The sequence below is a fragment of the Mobula birostris genome, unplaced genomic scaffold, assembly GCF_030028105.1.
Source record: "Mobula birostris isolate sMobBir1 unplaced genomic scaffold, sMobBir1.hap1 scaffold_4678, whole genome shotgun sequence".
Classification (NCBI taxonomy): domain Eukaryota; kingdom Metazoa; phylum Chordata; class Chondrichthyes; order Myliobatiformes; family Myliobatidae; genus Mobula; species Mobula birostris.
The window spans coordinates 2,019-24,422 of record NW_027277798.1 but is presented as its reverse complement, the minus strand read 5'-3'; the positions used below and the strand labels follow the sequence as shown (position 1 = coordinate 24,422).

At 46.4% G+C, this 22,404-nt stretch overlaps 1 protein-coding gene across 3 annotated transcripts; it reads right to left on the bottom strand.

Moving 5' to 3' along the window:
* Positions 1-50: 50 nt before the first annotated feature.
* On the bottom strand, positions 51-18,104 carry LOC140193241 (uncharacterized). 3 transcript variants are annotated; one of them, XM_072250631.1, is made up of 5 exons: positions 15,943-16,687; positions 14,011-14,195; positions 12,202-12,387; positions 739-870; positions 51-194 (listed from the first exon to the last, which is right to left on the bottom strand). In XM_072250631.1, exons 1-5 carry the CDS (start codon positions 16,136-16,138, stop codon positions 105-107), a joined length of 789 nt encoding a protein of 262 aa, XP_072106732.1. In that variant the 5' UTR covers positions 16,139-16,687; the 3' UTR covers positions 51-104. The 3 variants fall into 3 exon arrangements, with proteins under 3 accessions (XP_072106732.1, XP_072106730.1, XP_072106731.1); XM_072250629.1 differs by lacking the exons at positions 51-194; positions 739-870 and having other exon boundaries at positions 11,904-12,387; positions 15,943-18,104; XM_072250630.1 differs by lacking the exons at positions 51-194; positions 739-870 and having other exon boundaries at positions 11,904-12,387; positions 14,083-14,195; positions 15,943-18,104.
* Between the last annotated feature and the right edge of the window lie 4,300 nt (positions 18,105-22,404).

Here is a 22,404-nt window from a genome sequence, read left to right as displayed (position 1 = left end):
TAGTCCTGGTCCCACTTTCTTAAACCCAAGTCTGCATTCTTGTCCCTGCTTCTTGCCTGTATCCTGTCACGTCCCTAATCTAATTGAGTCCTGTTCCTTGTACTTCAGTGTCTGTGTCTTCCATTTACGTCCGTTCCGAACGCCCCCGTTGTGACATGTCCAGTGCGCTTATTCCCGCTTCCGTTTTGCTCTTCCTGTAACGAGTAATGGAGTCAATTTTGTTAACCCTACTACAAAACGTGTTTGTGACCTGTATTTGGGTCCGCCCCGGTTCCCCCATTATGACAGAAGGCAGGCAAGTCTCCCGGACAGATAGTGTACATTCAAGGGTTTAGAAACAATTAGCTGAAGAGTTTGTGCAGACATTCGGGTCATAGAGCAGTACAGCACAGAGTAATGCCATACGGCCAGTCTAGTCTGTGCCAACCCATCAATCTGCCGAATTCCAGCAACTTCCACCGTGACCATATCCCCCATACCCCTCTCATCCATGAACCCATCCAAACTTCTCTTAAATGTTGAAATCCAACCGGCCACTTGCTCTTGCAGCCCATTCCACAATATCACCCGCTCTGAGCGAAGGAGCTCCCCCTCATTTCTTAAAGAATGAGCCATGATCTTTGAAGAATCACTAGATTTGGGAATGGTTATGGTGGACTAGAAAGTTGCAAATGCCACTCCATTCTTTAAGAGGGGAGGGAGGCATAAGAAATGAAATTACAGGACAGTTAGTCTGACCTCAGTAGTTGGGAAGATGTTGGAGTCCATTAACGATGAGGTTTCAGGGTACTTGGAGCGGATGATAAAGTACAGCCAAAGTCGGCATGGTTTTCCTCGGGAGAAATATTCCCAGATAAATCTGTTGGAATTCTGTGGTGAAATAAGAACAGCGGTGAATGTTGTTTGTTTGGATTTTCAGATGGTCTTTAACAAACAAGGTGCTGCACCTGAGGCTGATTAACAAGGCCACAGCTCATGGTATTTGGTGTTTTTGTGCCTGTTCCCGCTGGAGCTTAGAGGGGGAGTTCCCGAATACTGAAAAGCCGAGATAGGGAGGATGTGGACAGGATGTTTCCCTTAAGGCAGAGCCCAGGACCGGGGGCACACCCCCAAACTACAGGGAAATCAATTCAGAAGGGAGATGAGGAGGAAGTCTTGTGGTAATATGTTTATTCAACACGGCCGTGACTGATCTATGCTTCTGTGCCCATTCCCCTCTATCTCCACCTCAAATGTACCCAGACACCCGCCTTCACGCCCTCGGGGCAGCGAATCTTAAGAAAAACCTACACTCAACTCAGCTAGGTAGATAGATAAACACGTCACTGATCCTAAAAGAAATTACAAGGAAGATTTAGAATTCCAATAATTTCCATACATCTCAATTTAAAATGAGCAGCCCTTTTCGATTCCTGTCCGCTTCTCTCCCACTGATCAACAGAGGTATCAAATCGCCCGTCTCTTTACTTCGCTTATCTCCACCGTCTCAATCCCTGGTTTCTATCTCAGTTTAACTCCCCATCATCCTTCCATCCCATATTCCCTCCAATCTCTCTCCTCTGTCATTCCCTCCAACGCCACTCTCTGCTCCCTCACTCGCTCCCCATGTATTTCTCACCCACGTCCATTTCACTTCCCGCCATTCTCTCCGCTCACTGGTTGTTTCCGCCGTCTCTCTCCCCTCTGTTTCTCGCCTCGGACACTTCCCTCCCAACTCTCCTCAGTCTGTCCCGTTCACTCTCCCTCCACCAGTCTCCCTCTTCCTCTTGGTTCTCTCTCCCTCAGTGTCTGCTTCATCCGACTCCGAATGTCAGTGAGTTCCGATGTCCAGACAGAACACCAAGGCTGGTTGCCTTGTCGACAATTGTGTCTCTGTCACCATCGCACATTGTGACGTGGGATGGGGTGCTATCCTGGTGTGAACACGGGCCGAGATTCAGTGTCAGTCTGTCATGGTTGGGGGGCGGGGGGCAGCGGGTGATGATGGTGGTGCTTTGGAGACAGAAAGGGGAGAAGTGAGAGTGATAGAAAGTTAAGGTGAGCGGAGTAAGAGAGGGAGGTGAGGGAGACGGAATGGGTGTAAAAGTGTGAGCGGAGAGGAGGAGAGGAGGAAGGGGAGAGTAAGAGAAGATGGAGGAGAGAAACAGGATGGTGTGCTGAGGAGTGAGAGGAGGGTGAAGGGTAGGGAGGAAAGGAGTGACAGATAAAGTGAGCTCACTATGGAGAGAGGAGGTAGCGAGATGTTGAGGGAGCTGAGGACACTCAGACACAGTGTTGGGGGAGTTCCACTCCCTCTGTCCCACTCACAGTCAATCATCTAAGGATATATATCCATCAACGAAAGCAGGATCCAACACGGTGCGAGCATGTGCTATTCTGAACTGAAATGAAAGCTTAAACCAGAAATATGAAGAAACTATCACAATAAAACAGTGATTACCTCTGGGGGTAATGACGTGTCCGAAGATGCCTTTAGGAGCAAATAACGATCACCGGGCGGGGGGCGGGCGTTCAGGATTATTGGTGGAGCGGTCAGCGACCCCCCCCCTCCCAACTTGAGGCATCAGACCTGACCGACCTTTAGTAGAGCAGGCACTTCCAAAACAGGATGTGGCGCTGAGACACAGGAAGAAGCAAAGCACTGCAGGCCTTGAGCCGTCATCGGCAACCTCTCTTCAATCTCGGCCGACCTTACCAACCTCACAGAAACGAGGGTGCTCGACGGTTCCCCTTGACTCGCGGCACTAGGGGTGAAATAGGCTGGGAAACACTGCTACAGAAGGAAGAGTTAGACAATAGATGAGCATAAACGTCCGTGGATGAGATCCCCACGATGTGAGCAAACGAGAAGAGCGTCCAACGTCAGGCTGAAAGCTGGAGTCCTCTTCCCAGAAACTGAGTGGTTCCTTGTGTCAATACAGGACCGGGCAGATGACACAAAAATAACAAAACTGCACATTAAAAGTCTAACAAGTTCAAGACGAAGTGTGTTGTGCCTCTCTCACAAACGCTTATTTATGGGGTAACTCAGTCCAAGTTCAGAGAGCAGCTCATTAGCGCGGCGAAATACCCACTCACGTCAATTGTTCAACTACTTAATAAACAAAAGAACTAATCTTCTCAGAGGGGGTTGTGGTGATTTCCATCTTGACACTGCAGAACTGACACGGGAGAATATGGTAGCAGGGAGAGTAAAACTGTTTTAAAGCCCGAGAGAGGCAAAACACAGGAAAATACACATTCACACCTTCAGACCGCGACATACACCTCCAACCAATTATTGAACTCACCCTACTTTTTATGTTTATTTCCCCACCATATTCCGGCTCCTGTAACCGCCACAACCCTTTCGGTAATGATAAAGCGGGAGAGGATCCGGGGACATTCAAGTCCTAATCGGCAAAATTGCACCTGGCAGCGGACCCAGATGCAAGACACAGACACTGCAGTTCTAGGAACAGGACTAGGTTTGTCAAGAAAGCTAGGGGAGTCAGGAAGGAACGAAGCAGGACATGGACACAGACCCTGGACGAGGCAAGGACACCGCGCCTGGGCTAGGACTAAGACTAGGAAAGCGGGACCAGGACAAGGAACTTGGAACTAGGAGCCTGGGCTAGGACTCCCGAGCCAGAGACTGGACAGGGACAAGGAACCTAGGTCTTGAATCGGGCTTGGACCCCGGATCTCGGCGAGGACGAGACGTGGCTACAGGACTGGACGTGGAACTCTTGCACAGGACGAGGCACATGGACAAGACGAGAACACAAAGTCTTGACTTGGACAGGACGAGGTTCTTGGACTAGACGAGGTACTCCAGGGAAGGACGAGGATCTTGGACTAGTTTTGTCTCGGCTCTTGGACTCGGCTTAGTGAAGCTCTTGGGTACGGGGCCGGGACCCCTACTTGGAGCGCAGGACCGGGACCCTTTCTTGGACGCAGGGCCGAGATGACTGCCGAGGATTCGGATGCGAGCGATCCAGCACAGGACGAGGAATCTCCAGCACCGAGGTGGCGAAGTACTCCTGGGCTGGACGAGGCACTAGAACTGGGTGAGGACACGAAGCGCAGATATGGACAAGGCTGGAACACAGATCCTGGACTTGGTCTTGAAGCACAGGACCACAGTGCCTGAGACTTGAAACACAGAAACAGAGAACACAGAACCAGGACCCCTCCTTGGGAACAGGTCATAGGGCCGGGACTCGTCTTAGACACGGACACTAAACACGGAGGCAAGAAGAGACAGTTCCAAACTCAACCATAGATAGTTCCTTATCTTGGCGTGGCAAGGCTCTGGTCTCACTGCAGCTGTTGAACTTGACGGGCATACTGACGAGGTTGTAGGCGAAAGTTTCAGGCGGCAGGAAGAGGGAAGGGAACAGTCCAGCAAACAATCCCTGGTTCGCAGAGCTACTTGCGTGCCAGACCGAAATGAGAATCAGGTGCCTCAATTAAGGCACCAACCGAACAAGGGGGAAAACAGGAAACCTGGAACATGGATCGATGGACCGGATCGTGAACCGGAATGCAGACTTCATGGACCGGACCATGACAGAAATGAAAAAGAAAGTCAACAGTCTGCACGAACTTACAGTACTTGTCCTTCATATTAGATAAACCTGTCAAGGAGAAATGATTAACACTACTGAACTCCTGGATTTGGTTTATAATTGGACAAATCTCCATGGAGCAACTAAATGCTTACTCTGCTTCAAGGAAAAATGTCACATCGCTTCCTGATTTTTTCATAAATTTCCACCCGTGCAAACTGCACGTTGAAGCTGCCCTGTATTCACCACAGTACAATCGCATGTTTAACGTTGTTTTTATTTTTTCTCAGTTAAAACTGGTAAAACATGAAGTATGGACATAGACAAGGAACTCATTTCTCAGTTGCGATGAATGTTCAGCCTTTTCTAGCAGTGTTTATTATTGTCCGGCAGGTCCAATTGTTTAACGTTATTGTGTAGTGATTTTGGGATGACACCAGTCGTATAGAAACATAGAAACATAGAAAACCTACAGCACAATACAGGCCCTTCGGCCCACAAAGTTATGCCGAACATGTCCCTACCTTAGAAATTACTCGGCTTACCCATAGCCCTCTATTTTTCTAAGCTCCATGTACCTATCCAAAAGTCTCTTAAAAGACCCTATCTTATCCGCCTCCACCACCGTTGCTGGCAGCCCATTCCACCCACTCACTGCTCTGCATAAAAAAACCTACCCCTGACATCTCCTCTGTACCTTCTCCCCAGCACCTTAAACCTGTGTCCTCTTGTGGCAACCATTTCAGCCCCGGGAAAAAGCCTCTGAATATCCACACGATCAATGCATACACTACAATTGGGACAATGTTTACCCTGCTCATGAATCGCAGACTTTCATTTTCCACTATCAATTCAGCATATTCCTGGTGATTTTCTCATACTGATTTCTGTGTGTTGTGTGTAGGAGTTGCTGTACCTATCAAGTAAATTGTCTTTGCATGTTTACCCTGTGATATCCGGACAGGGATCATGTATCGCCCTATCTGGACAACAAATCTTTCAAAAGTGTTGCTTCCTCAGATTTTTTTTTTTATTTATGATAGACTGCTTGAAGATTAACATAAATATAAATTCAGACTACTTGTATCACGTAGGAATTTGGAGAAATAACAAATTAACTTTTATCGACTATAATATGTTTAATTGCTTAATGGTGCTGATGCTTTGCAAAAGTTCAACTAAGTTAAACATATTTTGTTTATGATTTTCATTTGTACTCAGTGTCTGAGGCTTCTCGCTTAAGTATCCAACAATAATTCGCCAGCATTGATGGATTCCAGTTGCCCTGGCAACTTTTCTCCATGACCGCGATGTCCTGGTGAAACCTTTCACCATGTTCGTCACGAACAGCACCGAGATTTGCAGGGAAGAAGTCTAAATGGGAGTGCAGAAAATGAACCTTTAGTGACATGTTGCATTTCATGGTTTCATATGCTTGAAGCATGCTTTCAACCAGCTGCATGTAGCATGGTGCTCTGTAGATGCCGAGAAAAAAAAGATCAACAACTTCCTTGAATGCCTTCCATATGATTTTCTCCGGTCCCAGTAGAAATTCTTCAAATTGCCTGTCATTGATGTACAAGATAATAAGAGGAATAGATAAAGTGGATAGCCAGCGCCTCTTCCCCAGGGCACCACTGCTCAATACAAGAGGACATGGCTTTAAGGTAAGGGGTGGGAATTTCAAGGGGGATATTAGAGAAAGGTTTTTTACTCAGAGAGTGGTTGGTGCGTGGAATGCACTGTCTGAGTCAGTGGTGGAGGCAGATACACTAGTGAAGTTTAAGAGACTACTAGACAGGTATATGGAGGAATCTAAGGTGGGGGCTTATATGGGAGGCAGGGTTTGAAGGTCGGCACAACATTGTGGGCTGAAGGGCCTGTACTGTGCTGTACTATTCTATGTTCTATGTTCTATTGATGACCTGTTTGATTGTGGACCAACAAAAAGGCTTTCCTTAATCTTTGCATCAGTTATTCTGGGAAACATCTGTCTCAAATTTCAAAATCCTTCAGAGTAATTTTTGTGCCTGGAGATAGCAAATTCCATCCTTACAGTCCTGAACCCAATAATTATTACTAAAACCTGTCCTGCCATGCAGCTGCCACGCTGCCTAAGCATGCCCAAGCATGCCTGGACAAGATAAGAAACTTTCCAGCTTACATTGTAGGCAACATTTTAATTGACTTGAATTATGAATTGAAATCATAAACATAAGTTTATTAAAAATGGTGTGTGATAGGGAAATTTCATCATGATTTTCATGATCAGTAGCCCAGAATTCAAAAGATACACCTAGAGGTATTCAGGAAGCAAAATCTTTGTTGTCCAGTGTAATGGGTTGGTCGTAATATAATTGTCAGACTCCAACTCCAAAACGGGATCAGGCGAGAGTTTATAGTAAACTATAGGGTCTTTCATGACTTTGATTCCTAAAGCAAGATTCTGGTGAATGATGCTTGCCACTTGATGGTGCCTGTGTAAGTAACCAGATTGAAATTAATTGTTGTTGGATACTCCAATGTTTCTCGTTTCAATTGACAGATTCTGCTTTGGAGCCCGAGAGAGGCACAGCACACTTCGTCTTGAACTTGTTAGTCTTTTAATGTGCATTTTTGTTATTTTTGTGTCAACTGCCTGGTCCTGTATTGACACAAGGAACCACTCAGTTTCTGGGAAGAGGTCTTCAGTTTGAGCCTGACGTTGGACGCTTTCCTCGTTTGCTCACATTGTGGGAATCTCATCCATGGACAATTACACTCATCTATTGGCTAACTCTTTTTCAATAGCAGTGTTTCCCAACCTATTTCACCCCTAGTGCCGCAAGTCAAGGCGAACTGTCGAGCACCCTCGTTGCTAACTTAAGCATCCCCAACAACGTCCGTGACGTTTGTATGGTCGGACGAGATTGCCGAGTGTCAGGTGCGTTGTGATGACGAATGCCCAAGGCCTGCAGTGCTATGCTTCTTCCTGTATCCCAGCGCCACATCTTTTTTTGGAAGTGCCTGTTCTACTAACGGTCGCTCAGGTCTGGTGCTTCAAGTTCGAGACAGATTACCGCCCCATCAGGAATCTTGAACGCCTGGCGAGTGTTATTTGTTCCTAAAGCCATCTTAGGACACGTAACCGCCCCCAGAGGGAATCACTGTTCTACTGTGATGATCTCTTCATCTCTCTGGGTTGGCCTTTCATTTCAGTTCAGAATAGCACATGATCGCAGCGTGCTGAATCCTGTTACATTGATGAAAATACATCTTTAGAAGAGTTACTGTGAGTGGGACAGAGGGAGTGGAACTCCCTCAAAACTGAGTGTGCACAGGTTCCTCAACATCTTGCTCCCTCCTCTCTCCATAGTGCGCTCACTTTATCTGTCACTCCTTTCCTCCCTACCATTCACCATCCTCTCACTCCTCAGCACACCATCCTCTCTGTTTCTCTCCTCCATCTTCTCTTACTCTCCCTTTCCTCCTCTCCGCTCACACTTTTACACCCATTCCGTCTCCCTCACCTCCCTCTCTTACTCCGCTCACCTGAACTTTCTATCACTCTCACTTCTCTTCTCCCCTTTCTGTCTCCAAACCACCACCGTCCTCATCCGCTCCCCCCCCCCCACCCCCCGCCACAACCATGACACCGACACTGAATCTCGGCCCGTGTTCACACCAGGATAGCACCCCGTCCCACGTCACAATGTGCGATGGTGACAGAGACACAATTGTCGACAAGGCAACCAGCCTTGGTGTTCTGTCTGGACATCGGAACTCACTGACATTTGGAGTCGGATGAAGGAGACACGGAGGGAGAGAGAACCAAGGGGAAGAGGGAGACTGGTTGAGGGAGAGTGAGCGGGACAGACTGAGGAGAGTTGGGAGTGAAGTGTCCGAGGCGAGAAACAGAGGGGAGAGAGACGGCGGCGACAACCAGTGAGGGGAGAGAATGGCGGGAAGTGAGATGGACGTGGGTGAGAAATAAATGGGGAGCAAGTGAGGGGGCAGAGAGTGGCGTTGGAGGGATTGACACAGGAGAGAAGTTGGAGGGAATATGGGAGGGAAGAGAGATGGGCAGTGGGAGTTAAACGGGGATGGAAACTAGAGATTGAGATGGTGGGAGATAAACGAGGGTAAGAGACGGACTATTAGATATCTCTGTCGATCAGTGGGAGAGAAGCGGACAGGAATCGAAAAGGGCCGCTCATTTTAAATTGAGACATATGGAAATTATTGGAATTCTAAATCTTCCTTGTAATTTATTTTAGGATCAGTGAAGTGTCTATCTATCTATCTAGCTGAGTTGAATGTACGTTTTTCTTAAGATTCGCTGCCCCGAGGGCGTGAAGGTGGGTGTCTGGGTACATTTGAGGTGGAGATGGAGGGGAATGGGCACAGAAGCATAGATCAGTCACGGCCGTGTTGAATAAACATATTACCACAAGACTTCCTCCTCATCTCCCTTCTGAATTGATTTCCCTGTAGTTTGGGGGTGTGCCCCCAGTCCTGGGCTCTGCCTTAAGGGAAACATCCTGTCCACATCCTCCCTATCTGGGCTTTTCAGTATTCGGGAACTCCCCCTCTAAGCTCCAGCGGGAACAGGCACAAAAACACCAAATACCATGAGCTGTGGCCTTGTTAATCAGCCTCAGGTGCAGCACCTTGTTTGTTAAAGACCATCTGAAAATCCAAACAAACAACATTCACCGCTGTTCTTATTTCACCACAGAATTCCAACAGATTTATCTGGGAATATTTCTCCCGAGGAAAACCATGCCGACTTTGGCTGTACTTTATCATCCGCTCCAAGTACCCTGAAACCTCATCGTTAATGGACTCCAACATCTTCCCAACTACTGAGGTCAGACTAACTGTCCTGTAATTTCATTTCTTATGCCTCCCTCCCCTCTTAAAGAATGGAGTGGCATTTGCAACTTTCTAGTCCGCCATAACCATTCCCAAGTCTAGTGATTCTTCAAAGACCATGGCTCATTCTTTAAGAGGAAAATGAGGGGGAGCTTCTTCGCTCAGAGGTGGTGATATTGTGGAATGGGCTGCCAGAGCAAGTGGCCGGTTGGATTTCAACATTTAAGAGAAGTTTGGATGGGTTCATGGATGAGAGGGGTATGGGGGATATGGTCACGGTGGAAGTTGCTGGAATTTGGCAGATTGATGGGATGGCACAGACTAGACTGGCCGTATGGCATTACTCTGTGCTGTACTGCTCTATGACCCGAATGTCTGCACAAACTCTTCAGCTAATTGTTTCTAAACCCTTGAATGTACACCATCTGTCCGGGAGACTTGCCTGCCTTCTGTCATAATGGGGGAACCGGGGCGGACCCAAATACAGGTCACAAACACGTTTTATAGTAGGGTTAACAAAATTGACTTCATTACTCGTTACAGGAAGAGCAAAACGGAAGCGGGAATAAGCGTACTGGACATGTCACAACGGGGGCGTTCGGAACGGACGTAAATGGAAGACACAGACACTGAAGTACAAGGAACAGGACTCAATTAGATTAGGGACGTGACAGGATACAGGCAAGAAGCAGGGACAAGAATGCAGACTTGGGTTTAAGAAAGTGGGACCAGGACTAGAAACCATGGACTAGGAGACAAGGCTTCGATTCCGAGCCCAAGACTGGACAAAGACCCAGAACCTGGGTCTTGCCTCGGGCTCGGACTCCAGAACCAGGCAAGGACATGACATGGCTTCAGAGCAAGACGAGGCTGGGGTCTACAGGCCTGAGCCGGGAGACAGGCTGGGGTCCTGGGCCTTGAGCTTGGCTGCAGGCTGGGGTCCTGGACCTTGAGCTTGGCTGCAGGCTGGTGTCCTGGGCCCTGAGCTTGGCTGCAGGCTGGGGCCCTGGGCCCTGAGCTTGGCTGCAGGCTGGGGCCCTGGGCCCTGAGCTTGGCTGCAGGCTGGGGCCCTGGGCCCTGAGCTTGGCTGCAGGCTGGGGCCCTGGGCCCTGAGCTTGGCTGCAGGCTGGGGCCCTGGGCCCTGAGCTTGGCTGCAGGCTGGGGTCCTGGGCCCTGAGCTTGGCTGCAGGCTGGGGTCCTGGGCCTTGAGCTTGGTTGCAGGCTGGGGTCCTGGGTCTTGAGCTTGGCTGCAGGCTGGGGTCCTGGGTCCTGAGCTTTGATGCAGGCTGGGGTCCTGGGTCTTGAGCATGGCTGCAGGTTGGGGTCTTGAGCTTGGCTGCAGGCTGGGGTCTTAGATCTTCGAGGCTTGTGTTCTTGGAGCTTGGGTTGTGATCTTCAAGGCCTGGATTCTTGGACCTTCTCCTGGGCAGGACATGGAACTCCTGGGCAGGACAGGGAACTTCACCCCACGGAGGTAAGGACAGGAAGGGGCCGACCCAACCGCAGGGTAACGGCAAATGGCCTGCTTACCCAATGGAGACAAGGTACAGGAAGGGACAGAACCAACCACAGGGTTACGGCAATTACGGCCTGGCTTACCCAACAGAGGCAAAGACAGGAAAAGAGCTCAATCTGGGGTGGCTCTGAGTCTTGTGGCAGTCAGCAACCTTGGCTGGCTACAGAAACAGCCAATCCATATCACGATGACTGCTCTGACGAGTGGCAACAAGGCTCAATGAAGCGTTGGTCCTCCAACCAGGCCTAGAGATCACGGATGGTTTCACTAGCCTTCCATCAGCAGGTTGCTCCAAAGGGGACTAACGAGACAAACCAGCAGCTCATACTCAACCACAAGACTACTTATATTCCAAGCTGAAAGATGGGAATCAGGTGCCCATGATTAACTCAACCAAACAAGGGACAGCTGGAAGACCCAGAGTCCTGAGTCCACGGACCGGACCATGACAACACAAGGACTCAGGCCCTGGACTAGGCTGGGACTCAGGGTCTGGGCTAGGACTCGGTGTCTTCCTCACCGCCGACTCAACCTACAAATTATCCTTTAAGGAATCCTGCACAAGTGCCGCCAAGTTTAGACTATTTGGAAAATAGTGTATTCGGTATTTCTTTCCCCAATGTGCATGGCTATACACTTCGGGACACGGTATTCCATCTGCTTCATTTACGCCCTTTCCTCTAAACGCCAAAGTCCTTTTATAGCCTCTCTGATTCCTCAAAACTACCTGGCCCTTCAGCTCTCTTGATATGATCGGCAAACTTTGCAATACAGCTATTAATTCTGTCATCCAAGTCCTGTGGAACATTGCTAGTCACCGGCAGCCAACCAGAAAACATCCCCGTTATTACTATCCTTTGCATCTGCCAATCAGCCACTGTTTTATCCATGCAATAATCTTTCCCATGTCAAGTGACCGGTAACAATGAATATAGAATTGAGTCAGGTTTTATAAAAACAAACAAACATTTATTAATCTCTGCTCAAAAGTAGCAAAATGTATTTAAACGACTAACTTAATCAGAAGTTAACTGATCTACGGCAACTCTGAAACAGTTCTTAAAAGAGTAAATGCGAAAACAGTTCTTAAAGTGGTAAATTCGAACCCAGTTCTTAGAATGGTAAATTCGAAAGTCCGAGAGATTTATACAGTCAGTTAGGAGAGACTTTCCTAAAGTAAAGAATTCCTCGAGGACGTGACATTACTGCTGACCCCAGCCGGAACCTGCCTTGTCCGCAGGATTCACGGCGACGGAAATAAAATGGTTTAAAGGAACTGACCTTTTCCTCTGGAGAATAGTTACTGCACAATTCTTCCTGCTTTAGCAGATGATATGTCAGATGCAGGTCACTATTTCTTGAACAAAGATTCAATAAAGGTCGATCCTCTCCAAGAGAGCCGAACGACATCAGCTTTACTTGACTCTGTGAGTTCCTGTACTTTAGTAAGGTCTTCACTCTCCAATACTACACACAATAGAAAATAGACCTCCACTTTAGAGGGAAACTAAACGAATATGCAGCATAACAGAGTATCTGACGAATTAAATAACAAACTAAACTTAAAACTCAACTGGAAAAACTAACTACATCGCACCAGAGGTCTCTCTTTATATACCTGGTGAGTACATGTCATCACGTGACCTCACATCGGCGGGAAAATTACATCATGTGACCTCCACAAGACGATTACATCATGCTCATCACGTACTTAATTACATCATAGAAACCATAGAAACTACAGCACAGAAACAGGCCTTTTGGCCCTTCTTGGCTGTGCCGAACCATTTTCTGCCTAGTCCCACTGACCTGCACACGGACCATATCCCTCCATACACCTCCCATCCATGTATCTGTCCAATTTATTCTTAAATGTTAAAAAAGAACCCGCATTTACCAGCTCGTCTGGCAGCTCATTCCATACTCCCACCACTCTCTGTGTGAAGAATCCCCTCCTAATGTTCCCTTTAATCTTTCCCCCCCTCACCCTTAACCCATGTCCTCTGTTTTTTTTTCTCCCCTTGCCTCAGTGGAAAAAGCCTGCTTGCATTCACTCTATCTATACCCATCATAATTTTATATACCTTTATCAAATCTCCCCTCCTTCTTCTACGCTCCAGGGAATAAAGTCCAAACCTATTCAACCTTTCTCTGTAACTGAGTTTCTCAAGTCCTGACAACATGCTTGTAGACCTTCTCTGCACTCTTTCAACCTTATTTATATCCTTCCTGTAATTTGGTGACCAAAACGGAACACAATACTTCAGATTCGGCCTAACCAATGCCTTATACAACCTCATCATAACATTCCAGCTCTTATACACAATACTTTGATTAATAAAGGTCAATGTACCAAAAGCTCTCTTTACAACCCTATCTACTTGTGACACCACTTTTAGGGAATTTTGTATCTGTATTCCCAGATCCCTCTGTTCTACTGCACTCCTCAGTGCCTTACCATTAACCCTGTATGTTCTACCTTGGCTTGTCCTTCCAAAGTGCAATACCTCACACTTGTCTGTATTAAACTCCATCTGCCATTTTTCAGCCCATTTTTCCATCTGGTCCAAGTCCCTCTGCAGGCTCTGAAAACCTTCCTCACTGTCTACTACACCTCCAATCTTTGTATCATTGTATCATCATGGTCATAAGACAGTCACAAGATACCCATGAAGTTTGGAACACCTGTAATATCATGGGCTCATAACTTGTTAACCAGCCTCATGTGTAGCACCTTGTCAAACACCCTCTGAAAGTGCAGGTTCACATCATCAACCGATTCTCCTTTGTCTATCTTGCTATTACCACTTCAATAAATTCAAAGAATTTCAACACACTGTTCAGGCAAGATTTTCCCTTGAGGCAAACATGCTGAAGGCCGATTTTATTATGTGCCTCAAAGTGCCCTGAGAACACATCCCGAACAACTGACACTAATATCTACCCAACCAATGAGGTCAGACTAACTGTCCTGAAACTTCTGTTCTTCTACCTCTCTCCCTTCTTGAATAGCAGAGTGACATTTCCAAATTTGGAGTCTTCCGCAACCATATCAGACTTCATTGATTCTTGAAACATCATTACTAATACCTCCACAATCTCTTCGGCCACCTCTTCCAGAACTCTGGGATGTACACCACCTGGTCCAGGTGATCTATTTACCTTCAGACCTTTCTGTTTCACAGGAAATTTCTCTCGAGTATCGGCAACTTCACACACTTCTGACACTGACATCTGGACTTCCACCTTCCCGTTGGTTGCTTCCATAATGAAGACTGAAACAAAATACTAAATCAGTTCACCTGCCATCTCCTTGTTCACGATTACTACCCACCCCACTCTCACCAGACATCGTTTCCCTCTGGTCCAATATCACTGTTGCCTCTCTTTTACAGTTTATTTATCCGAAGAAACATTTGGTATCAGCTTTAATGTAATTAGCTAGCTTCATATTCCATCTTTTCTTTCTTAATTACTTTTTTAATTGCCTCTTGTTTGTTCAGAAAAGTTTCCCAATCATCTAACTTCCCATCAATTTTTGCTCTGTGATCTGCCCTCTCTTTGGCTTTTATGTTGGCTTTGCCTTCTCATTCGCTGAGGTTGTGTGATGTTGTCTTTGGAATAGTTCTTCCTTTTCGGAATGTATATATCCCGTGTCTTCCGAATTCCTTCCCGTAATTACAGCCACTGATGCTAAGCCATCATCCCTGCCAGTGCTTTTTTTTCCCTATCAAATTTGACCAGTTCCTTTCTCATGCCTCTGCAGTTGTCCTTATTCCATGGTTATACTGATACGTCTCACTTTAGCTTCTCCATCTCAAATTTCAGGGTGAATTCAATTACATTAAGATCGCTTGCCCCTCAGAATTGTTTTACCTTAAGTGCTCTAAATCGGTTCATTGCACAACACCAAATCCAGAATAGCTGATTCCCAGCTGGGCACAACCAGGAGGTTGGTGACCAGTGGTGGGCCACAGGGATCTGTTCTGGGACCCTTACTCTTTGTGACTTTTTTTATAAATTTCCTGAATGAGGAAGTAGAGGGATGGGTTAGTAAGTTTGCTGATGACACAAAGGTTGGGGGTGTTGTGGATAGTGTGGACGGCTGTCAGAGGTTACAGCAGGACATTGATAGGATGCAAAACTGGGCTGAGAAGTGGCAGATGGAGTTCAACCCAGAGAAATGTGAAGTGGTTCCTTTTGGTAGGTCAAATATGATGGCAGAATGTAGTATTAATTTAAGACTCCTGGCAGTGTGGAGGATCAGAGGAATCTTGGGGTCTGTGTCCATAGAACACTCAAAGCAGCTGCACAGGTTGACTCTGTGGTTAAGAAGGTGTATGGTGTATTGACCATTATCAATTGTGGAATTGAAGTTAGGAGCCGGGAGGGAATGTTGCAGATATATAGGACCCTATTCAGAACCCACTTGGAGTACTGTGCTCAGTTCTGGTCGCCTCACTACAGGAAGGGTGTGGAAACCATAGAAAGAGTGCAGAGGAGATTTACAAGGATGTTGCCTGGATTGGGGAGCATGCCTATGAAAACAGGTTGAGTGAACTTGGCCTTTTCTCCTTGGAGAGACAGAGGATGAGAGGTGACCTGATAGAGGTGTATAAGATGATGAGAGGCATTGATCATGCAGATAGTCAGAGGCTTTTTCCTAGGGCTGAAATAGCTGCCACAACAGGGCACAGGTTTAAGGTGCTGGGGAGAAGGTGCAGCAGAGATGTCAGGGGTAAGTGTTTTCCACAGAGAGTGGTGAGCAGGTGGAATTGGCTGCCGTCAACAGTGGGGGAGGATAATTTAAGAGACTTTTGGATCGGTACATGGAGCTCAGAAAAAATAGAGGGCTACGGATAACCCGAGTAATTTCTGAGGTAGGGACATGTTCAGCACATCTTTGTGGGCTGAAGGGACTCTATTCTGCTGTAGGTTTTCTATGCTTCTATGTTAACTCTTCAGAAACAGGGAACATGACCCATAATGTGGAAATCAGCCATGAATGAGGAGGTTAACTACCAATGTCATTCTTCCTCAGCCCAGAGATTTCAGGGGAGAAGAGCATGTCAGATAGAATTGCAGTCAACTTGACTTCTTCAGTCTGCAGAGAATTCAAGGGAAACCTCTTCACCCACAGAGTGGAGACTATTTGGAACCCATCACCACAGGCAGAGCGAGAGGTGAACAACAGGGGAGAATTCAAAAGGACTGTCATGGAACAGAATCACTGGTAGGGTCCAGCCGGCCTGAGTTGACTGTCTACTGTACACTAGGTGTGTTATAAATTCACTAAGTACCGGAGACAGTGTTCAAAATAGAACTGATTTATTGGTCTCTTATCCAGAATATTAAACTCCAGTCCCATTAAAGGTGAATGTGCAGCAGAAGAAACTCCTCCCATGCCCAGTGACCAGGGTGCAGGACTGGGTGTGGTGAGCAGCAGCAATAATTGCAGAGTTCAGCACCGACAGTCACTCTCGAAATTGCATTCAGCAACGGTGATGGACAAATATCCAGCATGCAGCTTATTGAAACTTTCTCCCCACTGTGAACCCGATAGTGTGTCACAAGGTTAGATTACTGAGGGAATCCCTTCCAACATTCACAGCAGGTGAACCGTCTCTCCCAGTGTGAACTCAATGATGCACGTTTGATTGAGAAGGCTGAGAGAAACTCTTCCCAATGTCTGAACAGCTGAACGGCCTCGTCCCGGTGTAAACTCACTGGTGTCTCTGCAGATGAGATGACTACATGATTCCTTTCCCACATTCACAGCAGGTGAACGGTTGCTCCCGTATGAACTGACTGGTGTGCCAGTAGTTGGGATGACCGAGTGAACCCCTTCCCACATTCTGAGCAGGTGAACGGTTTCTCCCCAGTGTGAACTCGCTGATGACTCAGTAGATGGGATGACTGAGTGAATCTCTTCCCACAGGCTGAGCAGTTGAATGGCTTCTCCCCAGTGTGAACTCGCTGGTGTCTCTGAAGAGTGGATGACCGACTGAATCTCTTCCCACAGACTGAGCAGTTGAATGGCTTCTCCCCAGAGTGAACTGACTGGTGTACCAGTAGTTCGGATGACCGAGTGAATCCCTTCCCGCAGTCTGAGCAGGTGAACGGCCTCTCCTCAGTGTGAACTGACTGGTGTACCAGTACGTCGGATGACTGAGTGAATCCCTTCCCGCAGTCTGAGCAGGTGAATGGCCTCTCTCCAGTGTGAAGTCTCTGATGTACCTTCAGTTTAGATGACCTAGTGAATCCCTTCCCACAGTCTGAACAAGTGAACGGCCTCTCTCCAGTGTGAACTCGCTGATGTTCCTTCAGTGTAGATGACTGAGTGAATCCCTTCCCACAGTCTGAGCAGGTGAACGGCCGCTCTCCGGTGTGAACTCGCTGGTGTGCCATTAGGTCAGATGACCGAGTGAATCCTTTCCCACAGTCTGAACAGATGAACGGCCGCTCCCCGGTGTGAACTCGCTGGTGTGCCATTAGGGTGGATGACCGAGTGAATCCTTTACCACAGTCTGAACAGGTGAAAGGCCGCTCCCCGGTGTGAACTCGCTGGTGAGCCATTAGGTCAGGTGACCGAGTGAATCCTTCCCCACAAATTCAGCAGATGACCAGCCTTTGTCCAATGTGAACTGACTGGTGTGTCCATGGGCGGGATGACCAACTGAATCCCTTCTCACACACAGAACAGAGGAATGGCCTTATCCAGTGTGAACTTGCTGACGTACCTTCAGTTGAGATGACTGAGTGAATCCATTCCTGCTGTCTGAGTAGATGAACGGCCTCTCCCCATGTGTAAAATGACGGGCATGCCAGTCGGTCAGATGATCGAGTGAATCCCTCCCCACAGTCTGAGCAGGAAGGATGATTGAGTGAATCCCTTGCTCCACTTCTTAAATATCTGGGCTGAGACAGCAAAACTGGCGTGTTGTTCTCAAGATTCCCGTAGACAAATTCCTTGCCATTTTTAACCTATGAAAAGATTTACAAAATCCATCAATGGGTGAAGGACAACATTTCAGATGAGATCACTTCAGTTGCTAAGGCGTGAACTGACATCACACTGTTACAGTGAAGTTCAACCCAAGTTGGAGAGAGAAATCATCTTCTAACTGGGCACAGTGCTGGTATCTGGAATGAGCATCAAATTCTCTGATAGTCTCCCTGTCTCATTAGGAATGGGGTATTTCTGCCATCTCCAATCTGTGACCTGGCTCAGTTTGACTCTCTCCATTGGTATTATTCCCTGTTCCCACTGAGCTGCATGGGTGCCTGGCCCCACAGTAACTGAAACACTCTCACACAAATAGCCGGCAGTGTATTGCATGTACCCACCACTCTCTGGGTAAAAAACTTACCCCTGACATCCCCTCGGTATCTATTTCCAAACACCTTAAAACTATGCCCCCTCGTGTTAGCCATTTCAGCCCTGGGAAAAAAACCTCTGGTTATCCACACCATCAATGCCCCTCATCATCTTATACACCTAAAAAAGGAAATTACACATTATTTTGAGGATTTGTTAGAAGTCTACAAAATTATGAGGGTATAGATAGGGTAAATGCAAGCAGCTTTTTCCACTGAGTTTGGGTGGGATGACAACCAGAAGTCATGCGTAAGTGGGGAAGGGGAAAATTTAACGGGAACATTTGGCAAAGCTCTTTACTGAAATTGTCGTGAGAGTGTGGAATGAGATGACAGCACAAGAGTTGAATATGAGCTCGGTTTCACCATTTAGAAGAAGTTTGGATGGGATCCTGGATGGTAGGTGAATGGAGGGCAATGGTCCAGGTGCAGGTGGTTGCATTAGACAGCTTAAATGTTTTTCGGCATTGACTAGATGGGCCAAATAGGCTGGTTCCGTACTGAACTACTCCATGTTTCTATGACAGAGAAGCTGGTCAAACTTGTTTGGAAGGGATACGGTCGGAGTGACAAAGGAGCAGCAGTGGCTGGAGTTTCTGGGAGCAATTCTGGAGCTGAGTGATAGATACATCCCAAAGAAGTGGAAGCATTGGAAAGGCAGGAGGACACAACCGTGGCTGAAATGAGAAGCCAACATCAACATAAAAGCCAAAGAGAGGGGAAACAAAAGAGCAAAACCTATTGGGAAGTTTTTAGAAGCTAACAGAAGATGACTAAAAAAAAAGTCATATGAGCTCAGGGCATGGAATTATGATATTGTAGTCATTAATGAGTCTGGGTCCCCAAAAGTCTGAGGCATTGGGAAAGAAATGTCCCAGGCCTCATTATCTCTTGAAAACCAAGGTCCCCTGCACCAGTCACCTTTCAACTTTTATTTTGGCAGGCACAAACAAACTCTACACCCTCAAAATTTCCCTGGTGAAGGCCTCCCACTTACCAAGTGCTTCTTTGCAGAAAACAGCCTGTCCAAAACAATCTGATACCATCAAAATTGACCTTTCTCCGATTTAGAATCTCACCCCATGGACCAGACTTCTCTTTTTCCTTATTTACTTTGAATTTCATGACATTATTATCGCTAATTTCTGTCACCAGCCCTGGATCATTCCCTAATAGCTTATTGCACACTTCTACGTCAGGAATTCTACGTATTGATTAAGGGCACACTTGACAAACTCTACCCCATCTGGTCCTTTTACAGAATGGGAGGCTCAGTCAATATATGGAAAGTTAAAATCACTTTCTGAATTAATCTTTGTTTCTTGGCATGGTCTGCGATCTCTCTACAAACTTGTTCCTCTACATCCCTCAGATTGTTGGGTGCAATCAAGTTCCAATAATGGCTACAATATCATAATTCCCTGTCCTGAGCTCATCTAGCTTTCCTACGATGCTTCTTGCATTGTGATATACACAGCTCAGCACATTCATCGCACCATGCTCAAACGTTTGATTGCTGACTCTATCTGAGGTCTGAACAACATCTGACTGGTGTCAAGAAAACAACGTCTCCCTCATTGTCACAAAAACAAAGGAGCTGATTGTGGACGACAGGAGGAATGGAGACAGGCTAACCCCTATTGACATCACTGGATCTGGGGTTGAGAGTATGAACAGCTTTAAGTTCCTCGGCATAAACATCAACAAGGATATCACATGGTCTGTACATACCAGTTGAGTTGTGAAAGAAACACAACAGCACCTCTTTCACCTCAGACAGTTGAAGTTTGGGATGGTGCCCCAAATCCTAAGGACTTTCTACAGGAACACAATTGACAGCATCCTGACTGGCTGCATCACTGCCTTTTATGGGAACTGTACTTCTCTTAATCGCAGGACCTGGCAGAGAGTGGTGCAGATAGCCCAGCGCATTTGTTGAACTTCCCACTATTCAGGGCATTTTTAGAGACAGGTGTGTTAAAAGGGCCCGAAGGTTATTGGGGACCCAATTCACCACAACCACGAACTGTTCCTGCTGCTACCATCCAGGAAACGGTACCACAGCAAAAAGACCAACAGGCTCTGGGACATCATCTTCTACCAGGCCATCAGACTGATTAATCCATGCTGATACAATTGCATTTCTATGTTATATTGACTGTCCTATGTACAAACAATTTATTATAAATTACAAACCCCATTTCCAGAAAAGTTGGGATATTTTCCAAAATGCAATAAAAACAAAAATCTGTGATATGTTAATTCATGTGAACCTTTATTTAACTGACAAAAGTACAAAGAAAAGATTTTCAATAGTTTTACTGATCAACTTAATTGTATTTTGTAAATATACACAAATTTAGAATTTGATGGCTGCAACACACTCAACAAAAGTTGGGACAGAGTTAAAATAAGATTGAAAAGTGCACAGAAAAGTCATGCTACTGTGACAATTATAGCCACCTGGGCTCAGGAGTACTTCGGAAAACCATTGTCACTCAACACAGTCCGTCGCTGCATCCAGAAATGCAACTTGAAACTGTATTACGCAAGGAGGAAGCCATACATCAACTCTATGCAGAAACGCCGGCGAGTTCTCTGGGCCCGAGTTCATCTCAGATGGAACGAAAGACTGTGTAACAGTCTGCTGTGATCAGATGAGTCCACATTTCAGCTAGTTTTCAGAAAAAAACGGGCTTCGAGTTCTCCGTGCCAAAGGTGAAAATGACCATTGGGATTGTTATCAACAAAAGGTGCAAAAGCCAGCATCTGTGATGGTATGGGGGTGCATCAGTGCCCACGGCATGGGTGAGTTGCATGTATGTGAAGGTACCATTGACTCTGAGGCGTATATTAGGATTTTAGAGAGACATATGTTGCCATCAAGGCGACGTCTCTTCCCGGGACATCCATGCTTATTTCAGCAGGACAATGCCAGACCACATTCTGCATGGGCTACAACAGCGTGGCTTTGTAGACACAGAGTGCGTGTGCTTGACTGGCCTGCTGCCAGTCCAGATCTATCTCCTATTGAAAATGTATGGCACATGATGAAGAGGATAATCAGACAACGGAGACCACGGACTGTTGAGCAGCTGAAGTCTTATATCAAGCAAGAATGGACAAAATTTCCAATTGCAAATCTACTACAATTAGTATCCTCATTTCTAAAATGATTAAAAAGTGTTATTAAAAGGAAAGGTGATGTAACACAATGGTAAACATGCCTCTGTCCCAACTTTTGTTGAGTGTGTTGCAGCCATCAAATTCTAAATTTGTGTATGTTTACAAAATACAATTAAGTTGGTCAGTAAAACTATTGAAAATCTTTTCTTTATACTTTTGTCAGTTAAATAAAGGCTCACATGAATTAACATATCACAGATTTTTGATTCTATTGTATTTTGGAAAATATTCCAACTTTTCTGGAAATGGGGTTTGTAGTATAAATTACATAATGCACATTTAGACGGAGATGTAACATAAAGATTTCTACTCCTTGTGCATGTGAAGGATGTATGTAATAAAGTCAATTCAATTCACCCTCTCCACTATCTGTTCTGCCATTCCCACTTCAACTTATTTTAACCACATCACCCTTCCCCCCACACTAGCACTAGCAATCCTTACCACTAGCATATTATTCCCCTTTTGTTCTGTTCCCCTAACGAACAAATCCCCTCTCATCCCTTTGACTTTCCTCTGCCAGGTAATCCCCCCAACGGTTTCCTAAGTGGTCCACCTGCTGTTGTGCGGGATAGCAACAAGAGTGCTCTGTGATGGCTATTTAAACTCTTTCCCCTTCCTGACTCTCACCCAGTTTCCAGTGACCTGCACCTTAGGTGTAACTCACCTCTCTTCATGTCATATCTATCACCCCCTCCAACTCCTGGATGATCCGGAATTCATCCATTTCAAGTTCCAACTCCTTAAAGTGCAGGGTTACAAGCTGCAGCTGGATGCACATCTTGTAGGTGAGGGCATCAGGGACACTGGAGGTCTCCCCACCTTCCCACCAATGTCCCCTCTAATTTGTAATGACCAGTGTGCACATAAATCTTGTACTGTGCATTTTTATACCCAGCGATAACATGTGCACAGTGAATT